The 14,423-nt window shown below is 42.5% G+C and overlaps 1 protein-coding gene across 8 annotated transcripts in view; it reads left to right on the top strand.

Moving 5' to 3' along the window:
* The first annotated feature begins 385 nt into the window (after nt 1-385).
* cdc42bpab (CDC42 binding protein kinase alpha (DMPK-like) b) overlaps nt 386-14,423 on the top strand; it is an 82,034-nt gene continuing 67,996 nt past the window's right edge. For all 8 annotated transcript variants that reach the window (XM_069657786.1, XM_069657785.1, XM_069657784.1 and 5 more), the window contains exon 1: nt 386-1,606. In XM_069657786.1, coding sequence (XP_069513887.1) covers nt 1,429-1,606 — 178 coding nt within the window. In that variant the 5' untranslated portion in view covers nt 386-1,428. The remainder of the gene's footprint in view (nt 1,607-14,423) is intronic.

The raw sequence follows: 14,423 nt of genomic DNA, 5'->3' as shown, positions 1-14,423 counted from the left end.
ATTTAGATTTAAACTATGGCACAACAAAGATGGCCGTTTTGTGGATTCAGGAATCTACGCATGCGCGGAGGCAAAATACCGACATTCGTTGTACAAATTATACCAATTACATCCTAGAAACGCACTGCGTTCCAGCGGAGAAATTATCCGTCTATTTAGAAAGATGATTCGTATTTTATAAGTCAACATAAGTTATGTTTTCTATGTTTACCAGCAGTGTCGCGAGGTAAGCGTCCATTTTTATCTCATTCATATTTTACAACCGAACCCTACTTCCCACAATCCAGTGCGACGTTACGGACAGAGCTGTCTACTTGGCTGTCTTCGCTGTCGAGAGTCTCTGGCTGTAGGCTGCTGGTAGCTTGACTGTGCAAAGACGGCAAGAAGCGACCGACCGGCGGGGGAGGCAGGCAAAGCAAAGGAAAGGACAGGGGGAATTTAGGTTGTGTCCCGTATTTGGAATAAGCAAGACAAGACCACAGTTTTCCTCTTGACGTGAAACGAGCTCCTCTGTAACCTTCAAAACGGACCTGCATTTTGACGGCTAACTTACTTTGAACTCTTAAACTAACCGTCGTTTTGAACTGAAGAAACTAAAGAGACATTTGGTTTATGGACGAAGAATGGGATTTAAAGAACATATCTGCCAGCATTGAGTTTAGAAAACAAGGGAATATTTTCCAGTTGGATGAAAATATCCATAGTCTCGAAAGGGGGCAAAACTAGTTACGCTCTTTTTACACTGTGCGTATTTTATGTCAATATCTGGGAAAAGATGGCAACGATGGGATTGAGAAGCGAGGAAAAGTAACGTTAATGTTAGCTCGCGTGCTAGCTACAAAGCTAACCTAGCAGGCTGCTAACTAAGCCTGTGTCGCCCGTCCATTCCTGGAGCAGAGGAGGGGCGCTGGGGCTTTGTAGCATTGCAGATCTGCCTTGCATTTTTGGGTTGCTGCAAGAATGGAGAATCCCAAATATCTGCCACAACAACTCAGGGAGATCTTTTGAACTATCATCGACTCGATTTGTTTTCCATTTCACATACAGAGAAGACCAGAAAACTGCCAGCTAACGTTGAATTTCATCAGTATCAGCCGGCCCGGGGCAGCCAGGGTCTGTAATTGTGACTAACGTTACTTCTTTTCGTGCATGCCCTGTGGGGATAGGTGTTATAAAATGGGGAAGTGCTATCCACCTCTTAGATACTGGATCTCGAAATAGAGATCATGATCAGATCGGTTTTAACGTGGAATTAGCCCCAGCTCGCCATAAACTCAAAGTTTTATTATTTTTGGGACGTATTCAAGGTGAGAGAACTTCTTTACAGGCCCCTCTGCGCTAACTAACAGGCCGTGGAGGTGTTTGCTTGTTTCCCATCCCACCTCCTCTATCATCATTACTTCAAAAGCCCAATAAGCCGGAATAATCATGTCGGGAGAGGTGCGTTTGAAGAAGCTGGAGAAGCTGATCCTGGACGGGCCAGCTCAGTCTAATGGCCAGTGTCTGAGTGTGGAAACGCTGCTGGATATCCTGGTGTGCCTCTACGATGAGTGCAACAACTCCCCGCTCAGAAGAGAGAAAAATATCCTGGAGTTTTTGGACTGGGGTAAGCTAAACTTACTTGTGATTTTCCCTTGTATTCAGCCTCCTTGTCTTTTTTTGGTAAGAGAATAGGCTGGTAATGTTGGTGGTGCAGTGGCCCTCCCTTCCTCATCACATTCCTTTTATAGTAGTAGTGGGGCTCAGTTGGCCTGCTCTCTTCTCACTCAAACCCTCCCTAAAACTAAAAGCAAGGCCACTTTATTCTTGTGTAGTTAAATGTTTTATATGTTTTGGAAAATAATTGTTACAAGAGCGCACATTAAGCAGGAGACATGTCTTATTACCAAAAATAGATATGGTATAAAAGAAGGATGTACCAAAATAAGGAGGAGGAACCAAAATCACTTAAGGACATAGTGAGGAAGATCTTGAACAGGCCCACTCAGAGTTTTTTTCTTCACAAATCCAGGAAAGATCTCATAAAGATGTCCTACGATCCTCCAGGCCATCATTTAGTCTTATGGAAACACACTCAAAGTAGATGCCTTTCTGTCATTGCAGTGCTCTTTTGGTTCCGTTTTGTTGTCGACCTTTGCATGCCAGTTTGTTTTCCTTTTCATGGGCGTGTAGGTGAAAGCTTGTTGCTATCTCACCTAGCTGTGTCTTATCAGATAGTCACTGTTATACAATCAGTAGTGGTCTTTTGTTGCTATTGCAGCAGAAAGATCTGAACCCTCTCAGGTTTTGATTAGGCGATTAGTAATCAAGGGATTTTGAGGTGACAAGTTAGCTGTTTTGTTACCCCCCCCATTCCCTTGGTTAAAGCAAGGGTAGAAAAAAAACAACACACAGGAGGCAGGAGGACCACACACACTCACAAACAACTCAATCATTTGTGCAGAAGGACTGTGTCTGTTTGTGTGTGTGTGTGTGTGTGACATCGGGGGTTTGGTTCGTGCATGAAGCAGGAATGTGAACAACTCACCTTTTTTTATCTGGCGCAGAGGCCTAGCTAGCTGCAGGAGCATGCCTGGCTGGCCTGCTTGCCTTTTTAAAGCCCCGAAAGAAGAAGTGCTGCAGCAGTTTGAGGCAGTGCAGGAGCAAATCATCGCCCCTGGATTGAGACAAATTAATAATACAGCAGGCATTAAGAAACAGAAGTATGATGGAAAGGGAGAGCAGTTGGCTGTATTTTCTGGCATCTTTGTTTCCTTATTTCAGGAACAATTCAATGTAACACAGGCAGCAGTTATTAGCCCATCCACTTATAATAGCGTTTTAGTGTCAGACAGGGTGGTAGTTAAATCAAATGGTGGTGAAGTTTGGCTGTGGCTGTTAAGTTGGTTTACCCCACGAGCCACTGTGTCCACAATTGATTCTCTCATTAAAAATGTAGCTGGAAAAACACAGGAAAGAGTTGTGTTTAGTGATATTTGTATTTCACAAGGATTGATTTGTTTAGAACATCATATATTAATCTCATTTCTCTTTAGCTCCTAGGTGATCTGCTGCCTTTAGATGGCCTTTAGGAGCCCTGTATTGGGTGCCAAGCAGTGACTTCATCCTGACATTTCCCTGTGTTGATACTAGAAACTTTCTGACTGAGCTCGCCCAGACACAACACACACACACCGTGCATATGTATCCAAGCTGTCGCGGTCCCATGTCGTCGCTCGTTACCGCGTTTAACTCCTGAGGGATTTGTTATGAGAATCCTCCAGGTTCTGCAATTAATATCAGTTAATTTAATTGAGTTGCAAATTGAGTAAATAGGGGTCAGTGAAGCTGAAATAACATAAACAAAATTAATTGATTATTCAGACCAGGTAATCTGGATGTAAGAGCCATGTAAGCGTCTTGTACTATACTTCAGAATTTTTCCACTGCAGGCATGAGAGGCGACTATAAAAATGCATGCTTCATTTCTTGTACTAAGTAACTAAATAACTGCAGAAACAAAACTGTCACCAGTTAAATAAATGGTCCTGCTGTATTCGGCTATTTATATTTTATATAACTGTACTTTGACAATAGCAGACGCAGCCATTAAATCAGGGAAGGGAGCCAGTCTCATTATTAACACCCGACCAAACAGAGGAACAACAATGCCTTTTTAAAAAAAAAAACTATGATTAAACACAGGCTACATCTTCCTCACGGTAACAAAATAAAACATGGCTGTCAGACATGTGTCATGGCTTCTGGTGGAGAGAGAACAATGTCCTAGGATTTGTCTGCTTTTGTGCTTCTAGGCAGGATGAGCACGTCTATGAAAAGCTTTTTTTTATTCAGAGAAAAAAAGAGAAGGAGGAGACGTACGTTGCTGGCAGTGGATTTAAACTGTACATTTGTTATGACATATATGGGAATTTGTGATAACTCGCATTTAGGTTTCTCTTTGTTCCACCCTTCTCCATCTTGTTCTTTATGTGGCACAGGACCAAGTTAATAACCAATGTGACCTAAGACTCTAAAGGAGCCTTGTATCAGGGCTAACTGGGGTAACAGGCATGACTTTGAGGTTAACTGATTAAAGGAATAGCTCTAGACTTTCGAATGTAGGCAATATGCTTTGTTGGCAAGTGTTGGAAGCTAACCTGGTTAGCCTAAGTTCAAAGGTTTAATCCAAACGGCAACTGAACTTGGTGAAAGTTCTTGAGGACGTTTCGCCTCTCATCAATCAAATGAGAGGCCTTAAATCTTTGAATTACCATGACCTGTATGTGTGAGAACCTTTTGCAGACAGGTTAGCTTAGCCTAGCTTAGCATGAGGAACCCTGAAAAAAACTGGCACCTAGAAATGCAGTGAGATGTTTTTATCTTTGGGCTAGGGTTAACCCTGTTAAAAGTTCAAAAAAGTTTACTTGTTTACACATCTTATATTAGAAATATGTAAAATAAATTTACTTGTTTACACATCCTTTATAAGAAGTACGTAAAATAAGTTAACTTCTTTATGCAAAGAGAACATTAGGATCTGAATTTGTATTTCCAATATGTGTTACATCCAAAAACATACTTTTTGTTCACTTACATTTGCCTGTTTCAGTAAAAAGGGTATTTGCATGAAAAGTATTGTATACAAACAATATCACAAACATAGTTTTTTTATTTTTTTATTGTATTTTATTAAAAAGGGACCATGTACAGTTTAAAACATAAATGTCACCATTTGATGCACCGCACCAGATTATAGCTTTAAGCTAATTCGCATCTGTAGTCCCTTGGCAGGTCAACACAAAAGGAAAAAACCGGACAATAACAAACAGTACAGAGTAAAGTATACAACAAAGTTAGAAAGAACACACCAAAAATGCAAAGCTACACACAGAGCAGCACATCCTAAATGCATGCTTGTCAAATGTATGCATTATTTCTTACACCTCTACTTTCTGCTGAACCAGGTTAGCATTTTTATCCCCTGTTTCCATTTTGTGGCTCAGCTAAGCTAACAGGGTGCTGCTGACTGTAGTTATATATTTTCCAGACATAAGAGTGCTTCAGTCTTATTTTATAAATGTTGCTTTAAGTGACCTGAACTGTGATGCCGTGTCGGAGTGCAGTCACGAAACATACCAGCTCTGAGACACACTGAGACACAACCTGCTGGATAGATGACGGTGCTGAAGAGTAGATTACCTTCTTGGAAGGTATGAAGTGACTTGCCTTGGCATGGTTTAGCATTGAGATAATGCATGTCTACAAGATAGCAGACCACACCTTTTGGTGTAGCCATCAACATAAATATGCTGTAATTGAGATCAAGTCTTGTCCTGTTCTTTAAAGTTTTGAAGTGTCACCACTCCCATGTTTTCTCTTTCCTATCAGAATAACCAGCCAGAGGGTCAAATGCACACCTGTTACACATGCAGCACCTTTTGTAGTATTTCACCAATTATCAGTCGAACGTTTGCTCAAGAAGTGATATAACACCATTACAGCCCCTGTTTATTCTTACCAACAGAGCCAGAGGGTGCACAGCACTGATTGTAGCTTATGAGAAACAGATTGGATCAGCCAGATAGTGTTAAGACTTACTCAAAACACAGTTTAATCCTACATACAGAAAAATGATTCAAGATGGGCGCATGAAACCCAAGACCTCCTCAGCTTGTGAGTGATCTGCCTTTGTCAGCCACTCAGACGCTGCCTCTGCAGCTGCAGTGTGCTCTGACAGTAAGAATCATTGTGGCTTGCTTACTGGGCCTGTGGACCTTTTTTTTTGCTACAGTGGCACAGCCGCGACAAAGTGGATGCAGCAACGTTCCCTTTTCTTCCCAAGAATATATATGAGCCAGAGAAGAAAACAAATGTTTGGATTGGGGTAGCGTTTCTTCTTGTTTGGTGACCTCATTTCGGCTGAAATAGAGACCCCTATATGACCTGCAGCCACGAGGGAAATGAACACGGGAAAGTACGCTGTATCCCGACTCCTGCTCTCGTGTTTATTCTTCTTACGACCTGGTTTGTGAAATATGTCAACATGCGATTTACTTGTAACATAATCAGGTTTTTAAATGAAGGAATTTGAATGTTTCTGCATCGATTACTGCAAATATCAAGGGACAAGAAGGTTGAGCATCATTCCTTTAAAAATAAGACGAGAACGAGAACTCCTGTATGTGTTTGATTCTTTAGTTTCACAATGATCCATGGCTCATGTAGGTGGGGTTTATATTTCAGCACATTTCAGCACTTATAATGTAGTTGATAGCTCTTCAATAGACTATCTCAGATATTAACCTCACATTTATTTATTGGTATCTAAATGTTTTCTTCACTTGTAGGATGTCTTCTGTTTTTAAACAGGAATCTACAATCTTTTCTCATAGGTTTTGTTTGCTGCTTTTCTGCCATCATTTCCTGCTTTTTGTTTCGTCCTGATCTCCTTCCCTGTTTTGGGAAACGGATGCCGGGCAGCTGCATGAAAAAAAGGGCAGCCATGCCAGCCCGCAGTAAGCAAACATGGGGGAGGCAGCCTGACCTTTTCTCCATCTAGACTCTATGTTAGCCTGCAGTGGCCAGCTGTTCAGCTGCAGCTGATGTGAGCTCCACCCTGCGAGGCTTTCATTGGCAGCATGCCTCACGCACTATTCACAGCGGAGAGTGCGTGCACACGCAAACGCGCACAGACACTTATTATTGTGGTTTTGCCTAACTAGGCTATCTCATAGTTCACAGGCTGGAGTTCCTCCCTGTTATTACCATTATTGAAAAGAACAGAAGAGCTTCCACTTTCACACTGAGTCGTGTTAGTTCCAAAGAATTTTTGTCACATGGTTTTAAAATTCTGCTCAAAGGCAATTCCATCCCGACAAGAACAAACGAGGCTGTACGCGAGGCTGACACTTAAACCTCTTCATATAGAGCGAGCTGCCCTTGCAGTAATAATCACCAATGGTCATCTAGATCAGGCTTCGTTAACTGCTGCAGAAATATCAGTTATCTTAAACAGTGTTTTTTTCAGCGGTCTGTTTAATTAAGTCACAAAAGTTCTCGCAATTCAGTTCTCACAGCACGTGCACGAGGGGCGCTATTAATGATGTAGTGATCAAAACGATCGCTCAATCGTTACCAAATGACACCTGCACCTTTTTATAAGCTTTATAAACAAGCTGAATTTACAGTAGGGACTAGGGATTGGCCGATTATCGGCGCCGATATTCGGCATTTTGACGCTTATCGGCGCCGATATTCGGCATTTTGACGCATATCGGCATTGGCCTTTTTTGTTTATTTATTTATTTTTTATTTTTTTAATTTGAAATTTTTTCATCCGACGGCCGATAAGAGATCAATTTAAACTGGGTTAATTTGGCTCTGATGCATATGCTTAAAGGCATTTAGACAAAGTTAAGTGTTGGAGTTTGTATTATTCCAAATTTTGACGCCAATATTTTCACTTTTACAGCAAATGAATATCGGCTTCAAATATCGGTTATCGGCCTCCTTGACTACTAATAATCGGTATCGGTATCGGCCCTGAAAAAACCATATCGGTCTATCTCTAGTAGGGACATATGGAGATACACAATAGGATTGTTTACACTGCGTAACAGAACTGCATATGATTGTGTGTGGACAGAGAGCGTCCAATGTCGGACCCTCTTTCGCGTGTGAGGAGTAAACTGGTCCCGCTGTTGTTTATCTGGTTGCCAAATTTGTTGCAGGCCGGAAACGCTGCAGCTTAATAAGCCAATCAACACGTGTAGGTGAGGATGACAAGGCAGGAAACGTACCCAAGTGCTTTTATTTATGGCAACCTATGGTGGATATTAAAAACAGGATGGAGAGTTGATGGCGAGGCAGCGTTTTATTATGATGGAGGCAGGACTGGGCACTTTTAGATGATATGGAAGTCATGAGACGTGCAGTAAACCTATCTGCAGCCGCTGATACACAGTAGCTGGTCAGATAAATCTTATATTAAAAGATAAGAGATTAGGTGTCACATTTTATACATCAAAACTCTAAAGTGAACGATTTTAAGGAAAGATACGTGAAGCATCAGCAGAGGAAACGGTAATCTGAATCTTTAGAGCCGTGAATGTCAACAATAGTTTGGGACTTAGTGTCTTGTATCTGCCGGATTCTAGCAGGACATCCTTGTTACCCCTCTGGTTGTTCTGCCGTTTCCTGTCTGGCTGTCCAGTGGTTACAGCGGGCACAGAGAACAGGAAGGAACCACAAGGACTCAGTGAGCTAGTCCGGACCCATCGGGCACATGATGTCATACGAGGAAGTGGGACAGCTGTATTGCATTGTGTCATTGTGTACTCTGCGGCTCACTTGTGTCCGATATTTTGGTGTCGCTGGGAAGGTGCAAGGCCACAAGTTTGTTTTCTTCCTAGCTGTCTTTTTTGTCACACCCACACACATACAGCCTGTTTGCTCACTTGAACACTCACAGGTCTTTGAGTCTTACTGCCGCTGTCACACACACATACAGTTACTGTCTCCCTCTCTACGAAACACACACACACACACACACACAAACACACAGCGTTTCCATTGTCCTGAGTGGACTCACAAACAATAAGACATAGCAGAGGGGCCCATGTAGATCCTTCCTTTCCTGGTGTGTCTTTAGTATTCTAAAGGGAGCAGTCCAGCAGTAACTGGCATTTAATAGTTAATAACCGGTTAACCGACAAGATGAAAATGTACTTTTTGGATTGGATAAAAGTCTGGGACTAGGGATGCTAATTTACATTTTTTTCTGACCGTCATTAGTCGCCAACGATGAGAATTAAAGCTAAGAACAGCAGGAGACTGACAACAAGCTCTGAATGTTTTTCAGTAAGTTGCTGCACTGTAAGCAAAATGATCATTTTATTATTTAATAAGCATTTGTATTATTAACCGGCAAGATTAAAATGCACTTTTTGGATTTGATAAAAGTCTGGCACTAGGGATGCTAATTGAGACATTTTTTTCTAACCGATAACCCGCCCCTATTGTTAACGATTAATGTTCGTTAAGAATTAAAGATACTTTTTAGAAATAACAGCAGGAGACTGACAACAAGGTCTCCATCATGCGCACTTATTCTGATGCGTGCTCTCTCTAATGCTCGCAGAAACACACACGCATCTAAGAGGTACATTTATTACCCTCAGACACAACTACCTGTGGCACCGGCTGTGGCTTAGTGGAAGAGTCGGTCGTCTTTCAATTGCAAGGTCGGAGGTTCGATCCCCAGCTCCCTCAGGCTACATGTCGAAGTGTCCTTGGGCAAGACACTGAACCCCAAATTGCTCCCGGTGGCATAGCCAACGGGTATGAATGTGATATCTGATTGACAGTTGGGCACTTTACGTAGCAGCCTCTGTGAATGGGTGAATCTGACATGGAGTGTAAAAGCAGCTTTGAGTGGTTGCAAAGACTAGAAAAGCGCTATATAAGTACAGTCCATTTACCATTTACCGGCAATTGTGCCACAGATGTTAAAACACTGTCCAGTGTCCATTACACACGCACTGGAGAATACAGCCGTGTGATCCAGCCACAAAAATAAGGAAATGAACATTTACAGCCGACCTTTCTTAGCATAATTTTGCTCTCCTCTCAGGGTCAACTCAGCTCACGACAACAAAACATGTTTTCCTAAATACATATGTATACTTTGACCGTTTAACTGGTAGCAATAACCGGTTAAAATTCTTAACGGTTAACCGGTTAAAGTGCACATCCCTATTATGTACAGAGCTCTTTACAGAGAGATAAAAAAATAGTTGAAACATGTGCTGCAGTCTGTGCTGCAGAGTCCAGCATGTAGACTCCGTAACTTACCGCAGTGTATCACTAAGACTAGTTGGCTCCTTTGGGTATACCATTTAGTCTCTAATGGGACTGCTAGTGAGGGATGCTTAATTGAGGGATTTTCCCAGGTCAGTTTATCTGTGGTAGCAGAGACTGCATTGCTGCAGTCCATGCTGAGGAGTCACTGCATCCTTACCAGGGTAACGTGTGAAATTGTGCATGGCATTTTCAGCATCTATGTATTTCACAGATAACCTTTGAGAACACTCAGTCAATCTGTCTGGGAGCTTTGAGAGCGGAGAAATGCGTGCCGCTAATTGTGATGTGTCATCACAAAGTGGCAGGGGAAGGCTCGGCTTCCTCTTTCCGTCTCCCAGAGGACACGGCGCAGCGCAGGTCATTAGCCAGCCTTTCAGGACCCTCGGGATCTGACTGCAAATGGCCTCTCCTCCCCCTTACCCCTTTCTCTTTTCTTCACCTTCACTTCTTCTCATCCTCCCATCTCTTCCTTTCTTCTCCTCTTTTACCGACCTCCCTTTTCCCCTCCGCAGTTCCTGTTAGCTGGGCTTGGCTGACCTCTCCGCTGAGCTGTCTGTCCATCACTTGAGCCAGTGTTGAAAATGAAAATGGAGCAGCTCAGATTTCTGCTTTTGGCTCATTATAATGTTTCTTTTTCTTCCGCAGCCTTCTCCAAAATAAGTCCAGCTCTGTAGGATGGACCTATTTTAGCATTCAGCACATGGCATACACTTGCATAAGAACAAGTTATGTCATAGTGCCAGCTTGTTAGGAATCAGGATGACTTCTATTTAGTTCACAATCATCTCTAACTATATTACTACACACTGAACCATTGTTTTTATTCAAGTAGTGCTGGCGATATCACATTCCTGGCATGAGCATGCAAGATGAGTTTGATTTCTGGGAAAATAAGAGGCGTTAGTGCTACTTCTTACACTTCAAATCGTTTGTAAGTTTGCCATTCTGAAAAAACCTGAAGGAAGAATATTAGTCTCCCTCTAATGACTCCTCAGGGCAGAGGAGCAATTAGCAAGTCTTCCTTATCATCTGCCAGCTAAGTCTACACCAGCGACACACACACACGCACAAAAATGCAGACATGAACACCACAGAAAGAGCAACATTGTTTTCTCACAATATTTTCTTAATGTTGCCAAAGAGTGAATTTGGGAAGGCTGCTCCTGCTCGCCCCCTCCACCCATTCAGTCCAAATGATCCCTCAGCCAACTGGCAGAGGCACTCGCTTGCATAGTTTTGTCTCTTCCCATACTCTCTGAATTGGGAGTGTGTGTGTCAGCGAAGGGGACGGAGTGCATGCTCACTGGTCCCGCTGAACAAGATGTTAGAAAACGCCACGGCAATTAACAGTGGAAAGATGCAAAACAAAGGCATTCCTTCCTGTCTATATTCCTAAAACTGTAAGAAACCATAGTAAGAAGTGCAGCAAGTTAAAAGGATGAAGTAAAATAAACCTGTAAAGCGTCTATAGCAGTATATTTCGATGAATTATTAGGACTCTTTGTGACAAAGTGGTTACTCGTAATGCCAAACCTTAGATGATGGTTAGATCTCTCTGCTTTACTGTCAGGATTCCGTCTCATGGCTTTCATGGCAGCAGATAAACATTAGCCTTTAGCTGCTAAATAGCCACCAAACCAGAGCTAAAATTAGTTTAAAATGGACTTCAAATTAATTTAGTTCAGGGACAACATGAGCAGTCATCTCCATGTCTGGGCCTGTCTGCTTTTAAACTGCAGTGTACCAAGGACAGGCTGAACAACACGTTTTCAGAGTGGCAGGTTTGAGACGTCACAAACCTAAGGAGCCAATCCCGTTAATGGACGGGGTGACGCTATGCATATCATTATGTGTAACCTATGGCAACCACTTCGGCTTCATCGTCATTTTTGCAAACTCCCTACTGACGACTTAACGTTAACGTTACTACTACTAATTACTACATTTCAAGCTACTAAACGATGACAGAGACGTGCTTTCTTTTCAGCAACGTAGTGCATAGTGGGCGGGGCCTATGCAGATTAGGGAATTTTTAATGAGGGAGAAGGAGGAGATGCCTTGGGAGGATTTTTCCAACATATTTTGCTGAAAAAACATATCAGGCACAATTCATTATTTCAAGCAGAGCATTTTATATGTCTTAAAACATGACTGGAGCTTTTAAAGATCATCTGTCGCTATAAATATTAAATACTCTTGCCTACAGGCTGGAAAGGTGGTTTTGAAAACTTCGTACTTCTTTTGAAGATGATGGAAGTCAGAGTCAGAGCAAGTTAAAAATATGGGCGGGTCACTTCATAATCCGCTTCTTAACAGTTATGATGTCCTGTTTTTCATGGTAACATGAAGCCTCTGAATGGTCAAACTTTCACCTGTTTTATCTGCAACTTTAATGTGAAACAATTTAAAGTTAAATACCCAGTTTAACACATATAAGTAGTGAATTTCCTGTTCATGTTATAGAGTTAACATGGAAGGAAGAAACTTCCCTGTTAGGAGAAAACTTGATGTTTAGCCGCTGATAAATCCAGGGATTATGGAATGTAAGACTTTTTGGGCGGCAGCCACAGACACGATTTGGCCTCCGCACAGTTTCTACTGATCAAATTAAAACTGTGTGTACACACTATTATGTTATTTGTTTAGCCGTTCTTAATGAGGATAGGTTTTCTTTGTGAGACCAATCTCTCTAAGTGGAGGGTTAAAGGAGGATTTCTAGAAGAGGCGAATAACTTTTTAAAACACAATGCAAGCTCAGCCCAGCCCTTTCCACTCGTATAAATCTAGCTGCATGGGAGTGTGCCTGCTGCCCGACCCTCCACCCCGGGATAAAACCCATTAGCTGCTCTGAAAACCAGAGCCCTCAGGAGTCTTGTCAGGGCACAAGTTCATAAATTACATGGAGGAAAACTACAGCATGTGATCTTCTCTGTGAGCCCTTTTGGTTCCTCCTCCTCCTCCAGCCCCCCCCCTCCTCGCTCCTTTCAATCACAGGATGTTTCTCAGACATGCAGAGAAGCAGCGAGGCAGTTTGACACAAAACCCCAGCTATGGTAGTATCGAGGGGGAATGCCAGGGAATCTAATTCTCATCACATTGTCTCTGCCTTAGGCGTGTTCTTGCTGGGTATTTTAGCACAGATGTTATTATTTCATTTATTTAGATTTTAGAGGTTTGGGAACTTGTGAGTGTTGTCGTTGCAAAGAGCAATCTGTGATTCACCTATTTCCTGTTGGCAGAGTTGTGTCTATATTTTACTTCCCGTTAGCATTAGCATCGGACCAGATAGCATAATTTTAAAAGCCCCTCCTTCCCTGGTTATCCTAGTTCAGTCCTTCTGTTATGTTTTGCCGATAGTTATGTTATTCTTAGCAACACCTTTGCTTCTATCTGCCATTCGTCTTCGACTCTCACAATAATCTGCTGCCTTGTTTAGTCTCGCTGCATCAACTTAATCGCATTAATTCTGCTAGTCTCAGAATTTTGCAAGTATTTGAATTGATTTGATTGTTCAGCGTAGAGCTTAGCTGTCAATATTTTATATCAATATTGATATTTATCAAGATATGTAACTGAATTTTCTATCAACATGTGCAGAAATTGTCCATCACACATTTTTAATAATGTACTCTACTTTCTTGAAATATGAAATACATTTCAACGCCTTCACATATGCAATAAAAAATACTTCACACTGGCTGTTGCTGCTGTTTCCATTGTGCGATTGGCTGTTTGATCCATAAATCAACTTAAATTTTATCTCGATCCCCTGTCAAGATTGTTAAATCGCCCTGCCCCAGTTTAGGTGCAGAAATCTAAACATTGCCAATGCCGGACTCCAAACCTCTGCATGCTTTATGTCCCTCTGCACGTGCCGTAGCCAGCGCATCCCCTGGCTGCTTTGAGCTGCTCAGCTGTGTAAGTGAAAAAGCGCTGACTCAGGCCCCTCATAGCCAGGCTGCCTGTGGAATTTGGAGCAGAGGTGCAATGTTAGGGAGAACAGCAGCTGTTTAGATGAGGCCAGGTCTGCCTCTTTGTCCGCTGGTGCCAGCCCGCCCCATTCACTCTCCCTGCCTGTCTATCTGCGGGTCTGTCAGCTCCTGCTGGTTTACTCCTGTGCCATTTTTTCTCTATTTGCAATCTCCTCCGTTTACGGAGTCTTTTGCTTGACTGTGCTCTGTAATTCTGCACACCTCCTTTAAGTTATTTGTCCGTCTCTTTCTCAATATCATCTCTCTCTTGTCCTCTCTCCTCCCGGCCTCCCCCTCCCTGCCTCTCGCCGCTCTCCTGCCCCCTCCCTCTCTTCCTCCGAAATCCTTTTTAAGCTTTACCTAGTGACAGAGAGGGCTGGGTGTTGTGAGTGTGTATCTGTGTAGGGCATGTACCAGCAGAGAGGATTGTGGATGTTTGAGGGGGAGTACATACTTGTCCTTTTTTTTTTTTTAAAGGTGTGTTTGCATGTGTATACTTTGCGTTAGCCTGTGCAAAAGAGGCTCATGTGCAGAGGTTGCGTCGATCAGTGCAGTCAGTACATTCAGCAGCGTCCTGACAGCTAAGCGCTGAGCTGCATAACTAATAAA

This window comes from Semicossyphus pulcher, unplaced genomic scaffold (genome assembly GCF_022749685.1).
Source record: "Semicossyphus pulcher isolate SPU_LCO1_2020_fin unplaced genomic scaffold, fSemPul1.0.p SCAF_11, whole genome shotgun sequence".
In the NCBI taxonomy this organism is placed as follows: domain Eukaryota; kingdom Metazoa; phylum Chordata; class Actinopteri; order Labriformes; family Labridae; genus Semicossyphus; species Semicossyphus pulcher.
The sequence above is the reverse complement of the archived record's forward strand: the minus strand, read 5'-3'. Positions and strand labels throughout refer to the sequence as shown.